Source organism: Ovis aries, chromosome 1, assembly GCF_016772045.2.
Source record: "Ovis aries strain OAR_USU_Benz2616 breed Rambouillet chromosome 1, ARS-UI_Ramb_v3.0, whole genome shotgun sequence".
Taxonomy (NCBI): domain Eukaryota; kingdom Metazoa; phylum Chordata; class Mammalia; order Artiodactyla; family Bovidae; genus Ovis; species Ovis aries.
The window spans coordinates 97,731,463-97,746,228 of NC_056054.1; the positions used below are offsets into that span (position 1 = coordinate 97,731,463).

Here is a 14,766-nt window from a genome sequence, read left to right on the forward strand (position 1 = left end):
TCTTAGTGTGGCCATCAAAGCCTGTTGTGTTCTGACTCCTGTTTTCCCCAGACTCATCCCCTACCATGACTCCTTCACATTTCACTGATTCCAGACTGGTAATAATAATGAAGACTAAGGTTTGCTGGGCTCTTACTGTATAACTGAGCTGAGTCCTTTATATTCTTGTTTAATTCTCCCATAAAGTTTAATTCTCTTGTAAAGTTAACAATCCCATGAGGTAGGGATTATTATAGTTTATAAAGGAAGAAATTGGCATTTAGAGAGTTATGTAACGTGGCTTCAGGCTTTGCTGGAATCCAGACCCCGAAGGCACACCACCTCCAGAAGCATACAGTGCTGTCAGGTACCCAGAATTTTGTTCATGCTCTTCCTTTGTGGGGAAACATCTGTGTTTTCCCCTCCTGGTGAATTCTTGTTCATTCTTCAGAACTCATGAAGGCATCACTGGTTACTTCTGTGAAGGCTTTCGTGACAGAATTAAGTATTTATATTCTTGTTTTGTATGCGTGCATGCTCAGTCACTGAGTCATGTCCTACTCTTTGTGATCCCATAGACAGTAGCCCTCCAGGCTGCTCTGTCCATGGAATTTTCTAGGCAAGAATACTGGAGTGGGTTGCTATTTCCTACTCCAGGGGATCTTCCTGACCCAGGGGTCAAACCTGCATCTCCTGTGTCTCCTGCATTGGCAAGTGGATTCTTTAGCACTGCACCACCTGGGAAACCCTTGTTCTGTATGCACATCCCTTAGTGTACAGTCTTCTGTGCATTGTCGTATTTTCTTTCAGATCTTCTCTGCTAGATTACCTGAGACTCTGTCCCATCTCTGTATTCCAGTGAACACTTGTCAAACCAAAAGGAAAAAAAAAGACAGACATACCTAACAAATTGAAGGAGTTCATGTCAGACGGCCTTGAATAGCTTTGTAAAGTAGGAAAGTAGATCATCTGTAGAGACTGAGGGTCAAAGAGAATAGTAAGGTATGAGGCTTCGGAGCAGGCAATGGCACCCCAATCCAGTACTCTTGCCTGGAAAACCCCATGGATGGAGGAGCCTGGCAGGCTGCAGTCCATGGGGTCGCTAAGTCGGACATGACTGAGCAACTTCACTTTCACTTTTCACTTTCATGCATTGGAGAAGGAAATGGCAACCCACTCCAGTGTTCTTGCCTGGAGAATCCCAGGGACGGGGGAGCCTGGTGGGCTGCCGTCTATGGGGTCGCACAGAGTTGGACACGACTGAAGTGACTTAGCAGCAGCAGCAGCAGCAAGGTATGCGGCTTAAGAAAAGTAGAGATGTTCTGGCACAGATACCATGGGGAGGTTAATAATGAAGTCCGCATTCGTCATCATAACTATCATTGCAACTTGCATTCATATACATTTTTAAGTTTTTAAAGTTCTTTCTCATCCCCAAATCTAAGCTGATGCTCATACCTCAAATTAATTTATAATTTCTCTATGAGATTCCTACTTGACTTTCTGGTGCCCTTAACCTTTTGGCCATACCGTTTTCCTGCCAAGGTGCTGTCACTGTCTTAACATATGCTGTGTTGCATGCATGCTCAGTTGTGACCCCTGGGACTGTAGCCCGCCAGGCTCCTCTATCCATGGGATTCTCCAGGCAAGAATACTGTCGTGAGTTGCCATTCCCTTTTCCAGGGGGTCTTCCTGACCCAGGGATCACACCTGCATTTCCTGCATATCCTGCATTGGCAGGCAGATTCTTTACCACTGAGCCACCTGGGAAGCCACACACACAGGAATAATAATCACAATCAGAAATTTTACATCTATCACCAGCATGTTTTCCAAGGACAGGTACCTCTAGTACTCAGACTTACACACAAAGAAACAGCAAGATATGTCTTGCACAAAACTGTTGATTTGAACCTGGGTTTATATACATCAGCACAGCATGCAGTCTTTGACAACTGAATTCTGGTCTGAATTTCCATCCTCTTCTCTAGCCATTGTCTCTTCCCTGCCAGTAACTTTTCCGCATATATCTTGTATCTTCATGCCTTCATTCCTTTATTTAAACTTCTTCCTCTGAGCCTATAAAACAATCCAGTCTTCAAAATCTCTTCTCCTGAGCTTCCTTCAGGCTCCTCCAAGTCAAATGAATGACTTCTTCTCTATCTTTCTTCCTGTAGCTGCACGACAATACTCACTGTACTATTTGGTTCATACCTCTGGTAGGGTAGCACTTATTATAGTCTATCTGTTGATATATCTGTGACTCCCTATACCCAAGACTCTTGGCACACATACCAAAAAGGTTTAACTTTCTGTAGAAACTGTGTGTTTTCCAACTTTATATCAGCAGTACATTGGGGATGCATTGAATTATATATATAATGTGTGTATGTGTGCCCAGTCATGTCTGACTCTTTTTTGACCCCATGGATTGTAGCCCACCAGGCTCCTCTTCAGGGATTCTTCAGGCAAGAATACTGGAATGGGTTGCCATTGTCTTCTCCAGGGGATCTTCCCTACCCAGGGATTGAACCCACATCTCTTGTCTCCTACATTGGCAGGTGGATTCTTTACCACTGTGCCCCCTGGGAAGCCTATATACATGATGGTTACTTAATAATTGTTTTTTTAACTGCAACAACAATAACAAATAAACAAAAAGACCCACAACTTCTGAGAGTTTTATACTTATGATCTGTAGATCCATGGATTGACTTTGGGAGGTCTATGAACCTTCCATTATGACAATGTAGGCAAAAAACTCATTTGTGTATATATTGGGGGACTGGGGCCGAGAATGCCTGGCTTACTGAAGAAAAGTATCAAAGAGTTCGATTATTTTAAAAAGGTAAAAACTTACTGTACCAGACCATGCTATCTTTGGAGTGGGCTGAAAAATAAAGTTAGTAATGTATCATGACCATAATTGTTGTTCTTACTTTTTCTTTGCTCTAGAAGAATTGAAGAACTGAGTCAAAGCCTGGCTGCACAGGAGAAACTTGTAGAACAGCTGTCTCAAGAGAAACAGCAACTGCTACATCTGTTGGAGGAGCCAGCTGACATGGAAGTGCAGGTGAGGTTTGCGCTGTACATCCTGAGGCACTTGCTTCATGCTTTAAGGAGCCCAACTTTACATATAAATGTGTTAGTCTTCTACTGCTGTGTAAGCAATTACTGCAAACTCAGTGGTTCAAAACAGCATGGATTTATTATTCCAGAGTTTCTGTAGGTCAAGAGTCCAGGTGTGACTAGCTGACTTTTCTGCTCAGAGTCTCACAAGTCTGAAATCAAGGTGTCAACTGGGCTGCTTTCTCAGCCAGAGGATCACTTAGGGAAGGATCCACTTCTAAGCTCCCTCAAGTTGTTGGAAGAATATTGCTGTGCGATTGTAGTAGTTACAGCAGCTAGCTTCACAGCAGCAGCAGTGGAGAGAGATAGTCTCTTACTTCTCGACAATTTTTTAAGGGGTTCACCTGATTAAGTCAAGCCATCAGTGTACTATCCCTTTTGGTTAACTTAAAGTCAACTGAGTAGGGATTTTAATTACATCTGCCACACCCCTTCACTTTTGCCATATAATATTGCATAACTATGTAGTGATATCCCTCACCTTTGCCATTAAATTAAAAGACGGTTACTCCTTGGAGGAAAAGTTATGACGAACCCAGATAGCATATTCAAAAGCAGGGACATTACTTTACCGACTAAGGTCCATCTAGTCAAGGCTATGGTTTTTCCTGTGGTCATGTATGGATATGAGAGTTGGACTGTGAAGAAGGCTGAGCGCCGAAGAATTGATGGTTTTGAACTGTGGTGTTGGAGAAGACTCTTGAGAGTCCCTTGGACTGCACGGAGATCCAACCAGTCCATTCTGAAGGAGATCAGCCCTGGGATTTCTTTGGAAGGAATGATGCTAAAGCTGAAGCTCCAGTACTTTGGCCACCTCATGCGAAGAGTTGACTCATTGGAAAAGACTCTGATGCTGGGAGGGATTGGGGGCAGGAGGAGAAGGGGACGACAGAGGATGAGATGCTGGATGGCATCACTGACTCGATGGATGTGAGTCTGAGTGAACTCCAGAAGATGGTGATGGACAGGGAGGCCTGGCGTGCTGTGATTCATGGGGTTGCAAGGAGTCGGACACGACTGAGCGACTGAACTATGACTGAACTATAGCTATGTAGCGATATCCCTCACCTTTGCCATTTTCTGTTGGTTAGAGGCAAGTTACAGGTCTCTCCACATTCAAGGAGTGGGGATTATACGAAGGTGTGGATACCAGGAGGTAAGGATCACAGAGGCCATCTCAGGATTCTGCCTGCCACACTGAGTGATGTACAGCGATAGAGAATGCAGTGTGGTTTTAATATTGAGCAGAGAACCCTCACCACTGTGAAAGTAATGGCGTTAATCTGTATGGTTGTTCTTGGAGGTTACCTCAGAAGGAACTCCTCTTCTTCATTCAACTTTTAATTTACTAAAAATATACTTTACGAAGGAACCCTAGGATCCATCTCTGCTCAAGCAACATAAACAATTATGAGGTATTCTTACAAATCTTAGATCAATGATGAAGCAAAATGTGCAATTTAGTTTATTGGTCACATATACAAAGGTTGGAATCAGGTTAAAAAGAGCAGGGCTAACAATGAGTATAAAGCAATGTTTTCCACCCTTCCCGTATCATGACAAAAAATAGCTAATAATAATAAACATGTAGAAAATGACATGATTTACAACATAATCAAGTTGCTTAAGTGACTTTTTCTATTTTTCTTGTTATCAACTGCTCTTTTTTATTACTCAAGTCATAAATAGCAATTACGTAAAATAATATCTGAAAATTCAAATAAGCAAAAAAATGTTTCCAATAGCTATGACCAATATAAAAGAAATACGGTTTTTAAAATTGAGACCCTGCACTAAATTTACTCGTTAATTGTAGTTTTAAATAGTAGCAAATGATAATATTTATAAGGGGCGGCAGAAATGGATGGAGCTCTCACTTGAAAGTGGCCAGCCTGGGTGTTTAGACCATGATGAGGGCAGAAGAAATCACTATCTTGACTGCACTGTCAACCCCTTGGACTCTAAATCCATTTTGGTGGAAAGCTCTGGCTAACAAACCCAGAAAATGATGTACATACATGTAATTTGATAGATATGAGTAAAAATTAAAGTTCATAGGCTTTTTGCAGGATACATATTGAAATATATGGAAGATCCCGCAACACTTTAAAATTTGAAATAACTTGGTTGGAAATTAGAAGAACTGGATTTCTTTCCTGATTCTTTCTTTATTAACTATGGATAGTCACTTCTATGGATACATCACTTCTCAGCCTCTGTATGTGTAAAATGGGAAAATTTAGCCCAAATAATCTCCAAAGGATCCTTATAATTTTGACATTCTGAGTTCAGCATCATTGGGGAAAGTGTATAGTCCCCAAGATAAGCACTTTCAAAGAAAAATACTCATGTAAATTCTGAAATAAAATCACTCTCATTGTTCTAGTTTTATATTTACAGACACATTGATGTGATATATTTATGTACACATATTTATTTTCATTAGTATCTTTGGTAAGCACTGAAATGAGTATATGTAGTTAAATATTTGAATGCTAATAAGGAGAAATGAGTTGGTATCAGTTTTTAAAACAGACTTGAAGAATAGAAAAATTATAATTTCAAAGAGACTAAATTATTTACCAATCTATCCTAAAGGAATGCTTAGAATAAGTTAAGTACAGTGTCTAGAGGATAATAACATTGGGTGAGCAGAGAAAAGAAATATATCAAGTCACATAAATTGTACTAACTTGATATGCTTCTTTGATGTTTCTGGGACCTATAAAAGTTTATTGTTGTTACTGCCCAACATTTTGTACACTTGATCACATTGTGCTGTGAGTTCTGTCAATCAGTGTTTCCCAACCTTTTGCATAGAAAGCTCAGTTTCATAGGAGAAAATTGAGGGTCTCTGTTACTCTGAAGTAAGTGACTGAGGCTGGTCGTGGTTAGAGGTGATTACCTGTGTTTACCTTCTGACCCGTCCACCACCTGAGACCTGAGGGCATGACATCTCAGCACAGGGGTGGGCCACTTTTTTAGATGTTGTCCAGAACACCCAAAATGGAAAGCTCTGCCATAGAGGGCCTCTGACAGTTGGTTCTCTCAAATGTGGAGGAGAGAAAGCCTCCCATAGTTCCCTTTCTAGTTACTCCCTTTGGGTCTGTGCCTTATGAAGGAAAAAATAAATCGGCACCAAGTGCTGCTCAGTATGCATAGAATTGTTTCATATTATCATTTCCTTCTCCAAGGGATCTTCCCGACCCAGAAGTTGAACCGAGTCTCCTGCATTGGCAGGCGGGTGGGTTCTTTACCACTGAACCACCTGGGAAGCCCAGTTATCATCTCTAAACAGCCCAAAGAAGACTGGCCAGAGAGTCAGCTGTATAGTGAGTGTTCAGAGAATCCTCTGAAACTTCTCTCGATGTGTGTCCAGGTTCCAAAAGAAAACACTGTTTTGGTCACAGTGTTTCTGTCTTATATTCTATGGCCTAAATAGAAAGAAATTTGAAATTTGGGACTTTATTTAGTTTGGGACTATTTAGCTGTGCTCAAGTGGTTCAGATTGTCATAGTGAAAGGATACAGTCAAGTCCTTTTTAGAGAAATAATCTTGGTCCTTCAAGAACCAATTCTAATACGAAGTCTCTTGAGTTTTAATTAGGGAAGCAGAGTGGTATGAAAGAGTGAGCTCAGGTTTTGGCATTTGATTCCAGCGTAAACACTTTTTAGATGAATGGCCTTGAACAAGTTACATAGCCCTTCCAAGTACAATTTCCTCCTCTGTAATGTTCATCTCTTTATAAGGATTAGAAATAATATGTGTGTAGTGCCTAACAGTGCTCAAAACATGGTAACTACTGTTGTCATTATGCATGTCAACAACCTGGAAGAGAGTAGCAGCTAAAAAAGACATAGTCATTGAGTCAGATATTGCAGACTTGACTCACATTGTAACTATCTTTGTCTTACGAAAGACAAAGATAAAATTATTAAACATAGCATATTTGTGAGATTAATGGTCACAGTTATCCCTTTGGACCTGTTACCCTTACACATAGAAAAACTGGTTCATAGGCAAAGATCAAACTCAAAGTTATCAGTTTGTGTTATTGCTCCCCAGGAAGACCACAACAGAGTATGAATCCTTCAGGGTAAATTGGTCACAACGAGAATCATAATCTCATTTTAGTCTCCTAAACACACAAAAAAATACTGAAGCACTTTCTATAACATCTTGGGATCATGTAGTCATATTCTAATGATTCAGATTATTATAATATTAAGACCTAAAAGTAGTTTTCACAGGATTTCTTAATACCTATTCCAAGTATAATTTAAAATATTATCAATGAATATTCAACAACTTTTCTATAGTAATAACATCAGCACATATGGTAGCATTTTCTGTGTGCCAGGTGCTACTCTAAATACCTTATATTAACTCAGTTTAAGTCTCGAAGCAACCCAGTAAATTAGATACTGAACTACATGAAACATAAAAGAGATTATAATAAACCAGTGGTCAAATTAATATGTAAATTTTAAGGCACAACTCTATTAAAAGATATAAAGAAATAAGCAGATGCTTGTATGTGGAGTCACAGCTTCAAATACAGACTAATGTTAATTGGCAATTAAAGAACAGCAGGTGGCAATGTCAAGGTGAAAAGCTGTTGGTAAGATTTCCAATAAAGCAATAACATAATCCTCCTTTAATTTACACATCCGTTTAATTCATAGAAGATTCAGAGTATATTAACGTTGGGTTCCTATATACAACAGAATTAAGTCCTAGATTTAGATGATTATATAAACAATTTGATTATTTCCAGTAGTGCCCAGTGGAACATTTGAAGGTCATTTAGATTTTGGGACAAGGCTCTGTCCTGCCTATTGCCAGTTATGTTGTACCCCTAGCCCCACTCATCATTGAAACAAGAAATGCCCCACAAATTTTCAATGCATTCTAGGATATGGCTGCTTGATAAGAACCACTGGTCTGGGAGTCCTGGCCTTCAAAGGGTTTAAAATCCAATAAGTGACTGGCATATAAACAAAGTATTAAAATGCAGCTTGACAAATGGAGAGAAATATAAGAATATACTCATAGTGCTAACAGAACCCAGAGAGGAAAGGGATTATCTCTATCTTTGGAAGTCAGAGAAAGCTTCACTTGGAAGTCAGCCTGGACCTGGGGCCTTAAAGGCTCAGTACCCTAGGCAGACAGTAAGAGCAGGGCATTCTAGGCATGGGAACGATATGTATAATGGTATGGAACACACTCGAGGAATTGGGAGTCATTGTGTTACCAAATATATGATAAGTGTTGAAAAATGATGGAATATATAGCTGGAAAGTCCCATAAATGTCAAGCTAAGAACTTCATGTTCTAGGCATGGGGTTCCCAATCTCTGGGCTGCAGAATGGTACCTCCTACCAGATCAGCGGCAGAATTAGATTAGAAATAAAGTGCACAATGAATGTAATGAGCTTGAATCACCCTGAAACCATCCCCCCACCCCTAGTCCATGGAAAAATTATCTTCCATGAAATTATCCCCAGGTGTCAGAAAGGTTGGGGACTGCTGTTCTAGGTAATAAAGAACTAAAAATTAAAACAAAAAGCAAAGGGAATAAAAGCCTTTGAAGTGGCATTATAGAAAGACAATCCTGGTGGTTATTTAGATGCAGGATTGACTGAGCAGATCACTGATGTCATCTTCCAGGTGGCTCAGTGGTAAATAATCTGCCTGCCAATGCAGGAGTCAGATGAGACGCTGGTTCAGTCCCTGGATTGGAAAGATTCCCTGGAGGAGGAAACAGCAACCCACTCCAGTATTCTTGCCTAGAGAATTCCATGGACAGAGGAGCCTGGCGGGCTACAGTCCAGAGGGTCACACAGAGTTGGACATGCATGCACTTGGGATAGCAAATCATGGTTCATTGCAGCTATTAACTGCTTTAACCTAGCCCATTCTGTTAGATAAAGGTAAAGAATAAAACCAGTTACAGGGCACTTTGCCTATACAGTGATATGTGACAACTCTATATTTGTGACACCTCCAGCCCTGATGCTGGGAAAGATTGAAGGTGGGAGGAGAAGGAGACAACAGAGGATGAGATGGTGGATGGCCTCACCGACCCAACGGACATGAGTTTGGGTAAACTCCGGGAGTTGGTGATGGACAGGGAGGCCTGATGTGCTGCAGTCCATGGGACTGCAAACAGTCAGACATGACCGAGCAACTGAACTGAACTGGACTGAAGCCCTTGATGCGGGTGTTATCCTCGTTTGCTAACAATAGCAGCATCTTAGTTCTACTATATTATACTCAAACTGTAATCTGTCCTGCCACTTGTCATTGCAGGAGCCACACCTCCACGGTGTGAAAGGCACAAGTTAAATTTCTAAGCTCTGGGCCTGCTCCACAGAGACTGAAGAATTTCTTCATCTCCAGCAAAGCCATTCCCAAAACCCCTTACAGATGTTAGGGAATGAAGGAGCTTGAGTTCCAAGGAGTGATTCAATTCCTCCACCTCCCAGCCCCTCCCAGTTGGGAACTCCACACCTGGGCTTCAGAAGAAAGACAGCTCACAACTCATACACTTCTAGGTTTGAGTTGTTCAAATGTAAGACACTCATCTTACCCCTCCTCCCATAAAAAATTTTATACTTCTCATGTAATCCCAGTATGAAAGTCTGGACGGAGAAATAATCTCTGAGCTTCAGAGTCTTCCTCAAATAAGAAAGACAGTTTTGATAAAAATTATTTAATTTATTTTACTATCCCTCTAGCTGTTTGCCTTTTTCATTCTACCAGAATGTTGTGCGTGATTGTTGCCTCTAAGCTGTGTCCAACTCTTTGCGACCCTACCAACTATAGCCCACCAGGCTCCTCTATCCATGGGATTTTCCAGGCAAGAATACTGGAGTGGGTTGCCATTTCCTTCTCCTTTCCAACCCAGGGATCAAACCTGCGTCTCCAGTTTGGTAGGCGGATTCTTTATTAGCATCCATTTTAGCTGGATTGTACCTGTAGAATACTTATGAACTTCTTTTGTATGATTAACTTCGTAGAACAACAACAACAATAGCACAGCCTTGACATGCCATGGGTTGACAACACTCCATGTTTGCTTTCGATGCTCCATGTCCATTCAAATCAACAGCATGTTGCGACCACAGTGGTCAGGAGCTTCATGATGGAGCTGTCAGGCCACGGCAACTTGTCTACATCTTTCTTACTAGGGACTCAGAAAACCTAATAAAATGCAGTTTACAAAGTGTTTTTCTCTTCCTTAGTGAAGGTATCCACAAAGTTGCAGGCGAAAGCTGTCAGTTGTTCTGGTTATTGATATTATTCTCTTCTTCAGAATCAATGTGCCTGCTCAGTCGCATCCGACTCTTTGTGACACTTTGGGCTATAGCTTGCCAGACTCCTGTGTCCATGGGATTTTTCAGGCAAGGATGCTGGGATGGGTTGCCATTTACTGTTCCAGGGAATCTTCCATGACCTAGCATTGAATCCATGTCTCCTGCATTGCAGGTGGATTCTTCACCTGCTGAGCCATCAGGTGAAGGGGCTGAGAAAGGTAGCCCTTTTCTATGGAATGGTAGAAGCTTTATTTAAAAGAACTTTTTAAATGAAACCAGACCTGAAGGGTATGAAGGCAGGAGGTGAGATAATATCCTTGCAAAGGAATATCTGGAGAAATTCTTGCTTTGTTTCTTTTTTTCTCCTCTGCAATCCCCCCCACCAGTATTATATAAACACCATTTTTAATGTGTGATTACACTGTGGTTGGCCTAAAAAATAACACAGGACAACAGACTTAAGGGAGTCATCCATTAAGCCATCAGGACCTTCCTTCTCACACAAAGCAGCAGACACTAGAGCCATTGCATCTATGCCTCCTTTGGAACCTAATGTAAATATCACTGCATGCAGTGAGGCAGATTTCCTAAAATAGCTAACATTCCAGTGTTACCGTGGTGACATCTGATGTAGAAGGTTAAGGCAAGAATGCACTCTAAATGCTCAAGGCAGAGGCTGAAAACCTTTCAGGGATTAGTAGCTCAGGCAGCTCCAGCCAACTTCATGTAAGGAGATTTCTTTTTTTAAGAGCAGGTTTTCAGTATCCCCTTCTTAAGCTGATGAAATTGAAGCTAGAGACTCATTTATAAATCATCATTCAATGTCAGTGTCTTCCAGACAAGCCTTCATTGGTAATATGTCTCAGAAACAGGCTTTATCACCCAAGGTAATCATAGTTCTGTTAGAGCAAGAGAGGAGGTGGAAAAATGAGGTGTTTCTTTGCAGCTTTATTTACTGAACACTTACAATGCACAAGGTACTGTAAGGTGAAGGAAGAGAAGACAAAAACATAAAGTTAGTCTCTGACCTCTGGGGATTACAATCTAATTGGAAGATAAGAAAATCTCTGATGGAAACAAAATACAAAGCAGAGGAGAAAGGGAAAAAAAAATCAAAGAAAGGGGCTGGGTGGGCAGTGAAGATTCTGGTCTGTAAGAAATAAACAGGATTTTAATAAGAGATTAAAAAAATAATAGACATCAATTTATTTATTCATCCAGTGGAGTACATCAGAAGATAACACAATGAGTAAAGTGTGGTTCCTCTTCTTAAGGAGCTTACCTGCCTAAGGGGAGAAGGCAGAATGATACACATATTACTATGGGTATAAAAAGTGCTTTGGAAGTTCAGAGACGAGAAAGATATGAGGGGATTAAGAAAGGCAGCTTAAAGGAAATACTTGAGGCTGGATAGGACTTTGACAAGTGGAGGTGGTAACAGTGGGAAAGAATGTTATAAGTAGGTAAGAGAGAGGTAGGAAATCTCAGGGTAAGGAAGCAGTAGGTGAAATAGTGAGGATGTGCAGGCAGACAGTTGAGTTTAGGCTGGAGAGATAGGATAATGCTGGAGTCAGAGGACCTTAGATGGCAGGTCAAGAAGTTTATAATTGTGGGTTAAGTCTTTAGGTCTCCAGGCTACTATGCAGGAAAATGATATATTGAGATGTCTTAGAAAGATTAATCTGGAAGGAGGAATGAGTAGAGAAAGAAGGTGAGAGGACTAACTATTATGGAACTCTATGACTTAAGATATGAGGTTGCTAGAGGGTAACCAAGAATGAAAGATTTGTGCTAAGGCAAAAAGAACGAAGGCTCCAATACTTTGGCCACCTGATGTGGAGCACCAACTCATAGGAAAAGACCCTGATGATGGGGAAGATTGAAGGCCAGAGGAGATGGGGGCAGCAGAGGATGAGATGGTTGAATGGCATCATTGACTCAAGAGACATGAATTTGAGCAAACTCTGGGAGATAGTGGAGGACAGAGCAGCCTAGCGTGCAGCAGTTGATGGGGTTGCAAAGAATCAGAAACAACAACAGCAACAAAAGAATGTAATAAAATTTTAAGATATAATAGCCTGACAATGCAGGAGAAATAAGAAACACAGGTTTGATCCCTGGGTGGGGAAGATCGCCTGGAGAAGGAAATGGCAACCCCAGCCTACTCCAGTATTCTTGCCTGGAGAATCCCATGAACAGAGGAGCCTGGCAAGCTACAGTCCGTGGGATCACAGAGAGTCAGACATGACTGAAGGGACTTGGCATCTACGCAAGTGATTCATTCATTCACTCATGTAATCCAGTCAGTGACTATTTATTGAGTCCCTACCATAGCCAGACACTGGTGCGATTAAGTGCTGGAGAAACTATAAGAATAAGCATGGTAGAGTCCTTCCCTTCAGGGAGCATATATTCTAATAAGGGAGCTAAATAATGACAATCCCAAAGAAAGGCAATGCCAAAGAATGCTCAAACTACCACACAATTGCACTCATCTCACATGCTAGTAAAGTCATGCTCAAAATTCTCCAAGCCAGGCTTCAGCAATACGTGAACCATGAACTTCCAGATGTTCAAGCTGGTTTTAGAAAAGGCAAAGGAACCAGAGATCAAATTGTCAACATCTGCTGGATCATGGAAAAAGCAAGAGAGTTCCAGAAAAACATCTATTTCTGCTTTATTGACTATGCCAAAGCCTTTGACTGTGTGGATCACAAGAAACTGTGGAAAATTCTGAAAGAGATGGGAATACCAGACCACCTAACCTGCCTTTTGAGAAACCTGTATGCAGGTCAGGCAGCAACAGTTAGAACTGGACATGGAACAACAGACTGGTTCCAAATAGGAAAAGGAGTATGTCAAGGCTGTATATTGTCACTGTGCTTATTTAACTTATATGCAGAGTACGTCATGAGAAACACTGGGCTGGAAGAAGCACAAGCTGGAATCAAGATTGCCGGGAGAAATATCAATAACCTCAGATATGCAGATGACACCAGCCTTATGGCAGAAAGTGAAGAGGAGCTAAAAAGCCTCTTGATGAAAGTGAAAGAGAAGAGTGAAAAAGTTGGCTTAAAGCTCAACATTCAGAAAATGAAGATCATGGCATCTGGTCCCATCACTTCATGGGAAATAGATGGAGAAACAGCGGAAACAGTGTCAGACTTTATGCAAAATCACTGCAGATGGTGACTGCAGCCATGAAATTAAAAGACGCTAACTCCTTGGAAGAAAAGTTATGACCAACTTAGATAGCGTATTGAAAAGCAGAGATATTACTTTCCCAACAAAGGTCTATTTAGTCAAGGCTATGGTTTTTCCAGTAGTCATGTATGGATGTGAGAGTTGGACTGTGAAGAAAGCTGAGTGCTGAAGAATTGATGCTTTTAAACTGTGGTGTTGGAGAAGACTCTTGAAAGTCCCTTGGACTGCAAGGAGATCCAACCAGTACATTCTGAAGGAGATCAGCCCTGGGATTTCTTTGGAAGGAATGATGCTAAAGCTGAAACTCCAGTACTTTGGCCACCTCATGCGAAGAGTTGACTCATTGGAAAAGACTCTGATGCTGGGAGGGATTGAGGGCAGGAGGAAAAGGGGACGACAGAGGATGAAATGGCTGGATGGCATCACAGACTCGATGGACGTGAGTCTGAGTGAACTCCGGGAGATGGTGATGGACAGGAAGGCCTGGCGTGCTGCGATTCATGGGGTCACAAAGAGTTAGACACGACTGAGTGACTGAATTGAACTGAACTGAAATAATGATATAATCAAGCAAATAATCGCAAACTGTGATAGATACATTGAGAAAAGAAAAAAGAGCAAGGATTAGCAAACTATCTGGCAAAGACCAGATATAAATAATTTAGACTTTACAGGCCATAAGATTTCTGCCATTGTAGTACAAGACCAGCCATACACAATACATGAAGGGCTTGGCATAGCAGTATTCCAATAAAACTTTATTTACAAAAACAGGTGGGGGTCGGGTTTAGCTCCCAATTCATAGTTCCCATGACCCTTAATAGATAATTAGGAGGAAAGAGGGGGAGGCACTATAGGTAAAGGGAAGATGGCAAAAAAGAATTCCGTCTTTCCTGGGATAATTTTGAGATGTCTCTGACACATATAGTTGCAGGTATAAATAGTAATTGGCCATTTGAGAGTTGAACTCAAATATCTCACTAAAAGATATTCTTTTAGTGGTTCTGGGTACCAATTGCAACATGTGTGTTCGGAGCAGGAGCACTCCCCTCCCTGAGCCATTATTAGACATAGCAGAGTGTCCGAGAATTCAACTCAATTTTGATACTATCTACCTGGAGACAGCATCAGAGCC

The 14,766-nt window shown here is 41.2% G+C and overlaps 1 protein-coding gene across 35 annotated transcripts in view; it reads left to right on the forward strand.

Annotated features, from left to right (window-relative positions):
* The window catches only part of PDE4DIP (phosphodiesterase 4D interacting protein), a 204,784-nt gene that overhangs the window by 93,629 nt on the left and 96,389 nt on the right, over nt 1-14,766 (forward strand). For 19 of the 35 annotated variants that reach the window (XM_060413545.1, XM_027973777.2, XM_060413529.1 and 16 more), the window contains one exon: nt 2,935-3,052. In XM_060413545.1, coding sequence (XP_060269528.1) covers nt 2,935-3,052 — 118 coding nt within the window. The remainder of the gene's footprint in view (nt 1-2,934; nt 3,053-14,766) is intronic. The other 16 variants (XM_060413481.1, XM_060413535.1, XM_060413509.1 and 13 more) reach the window with 1 other exon arrangement.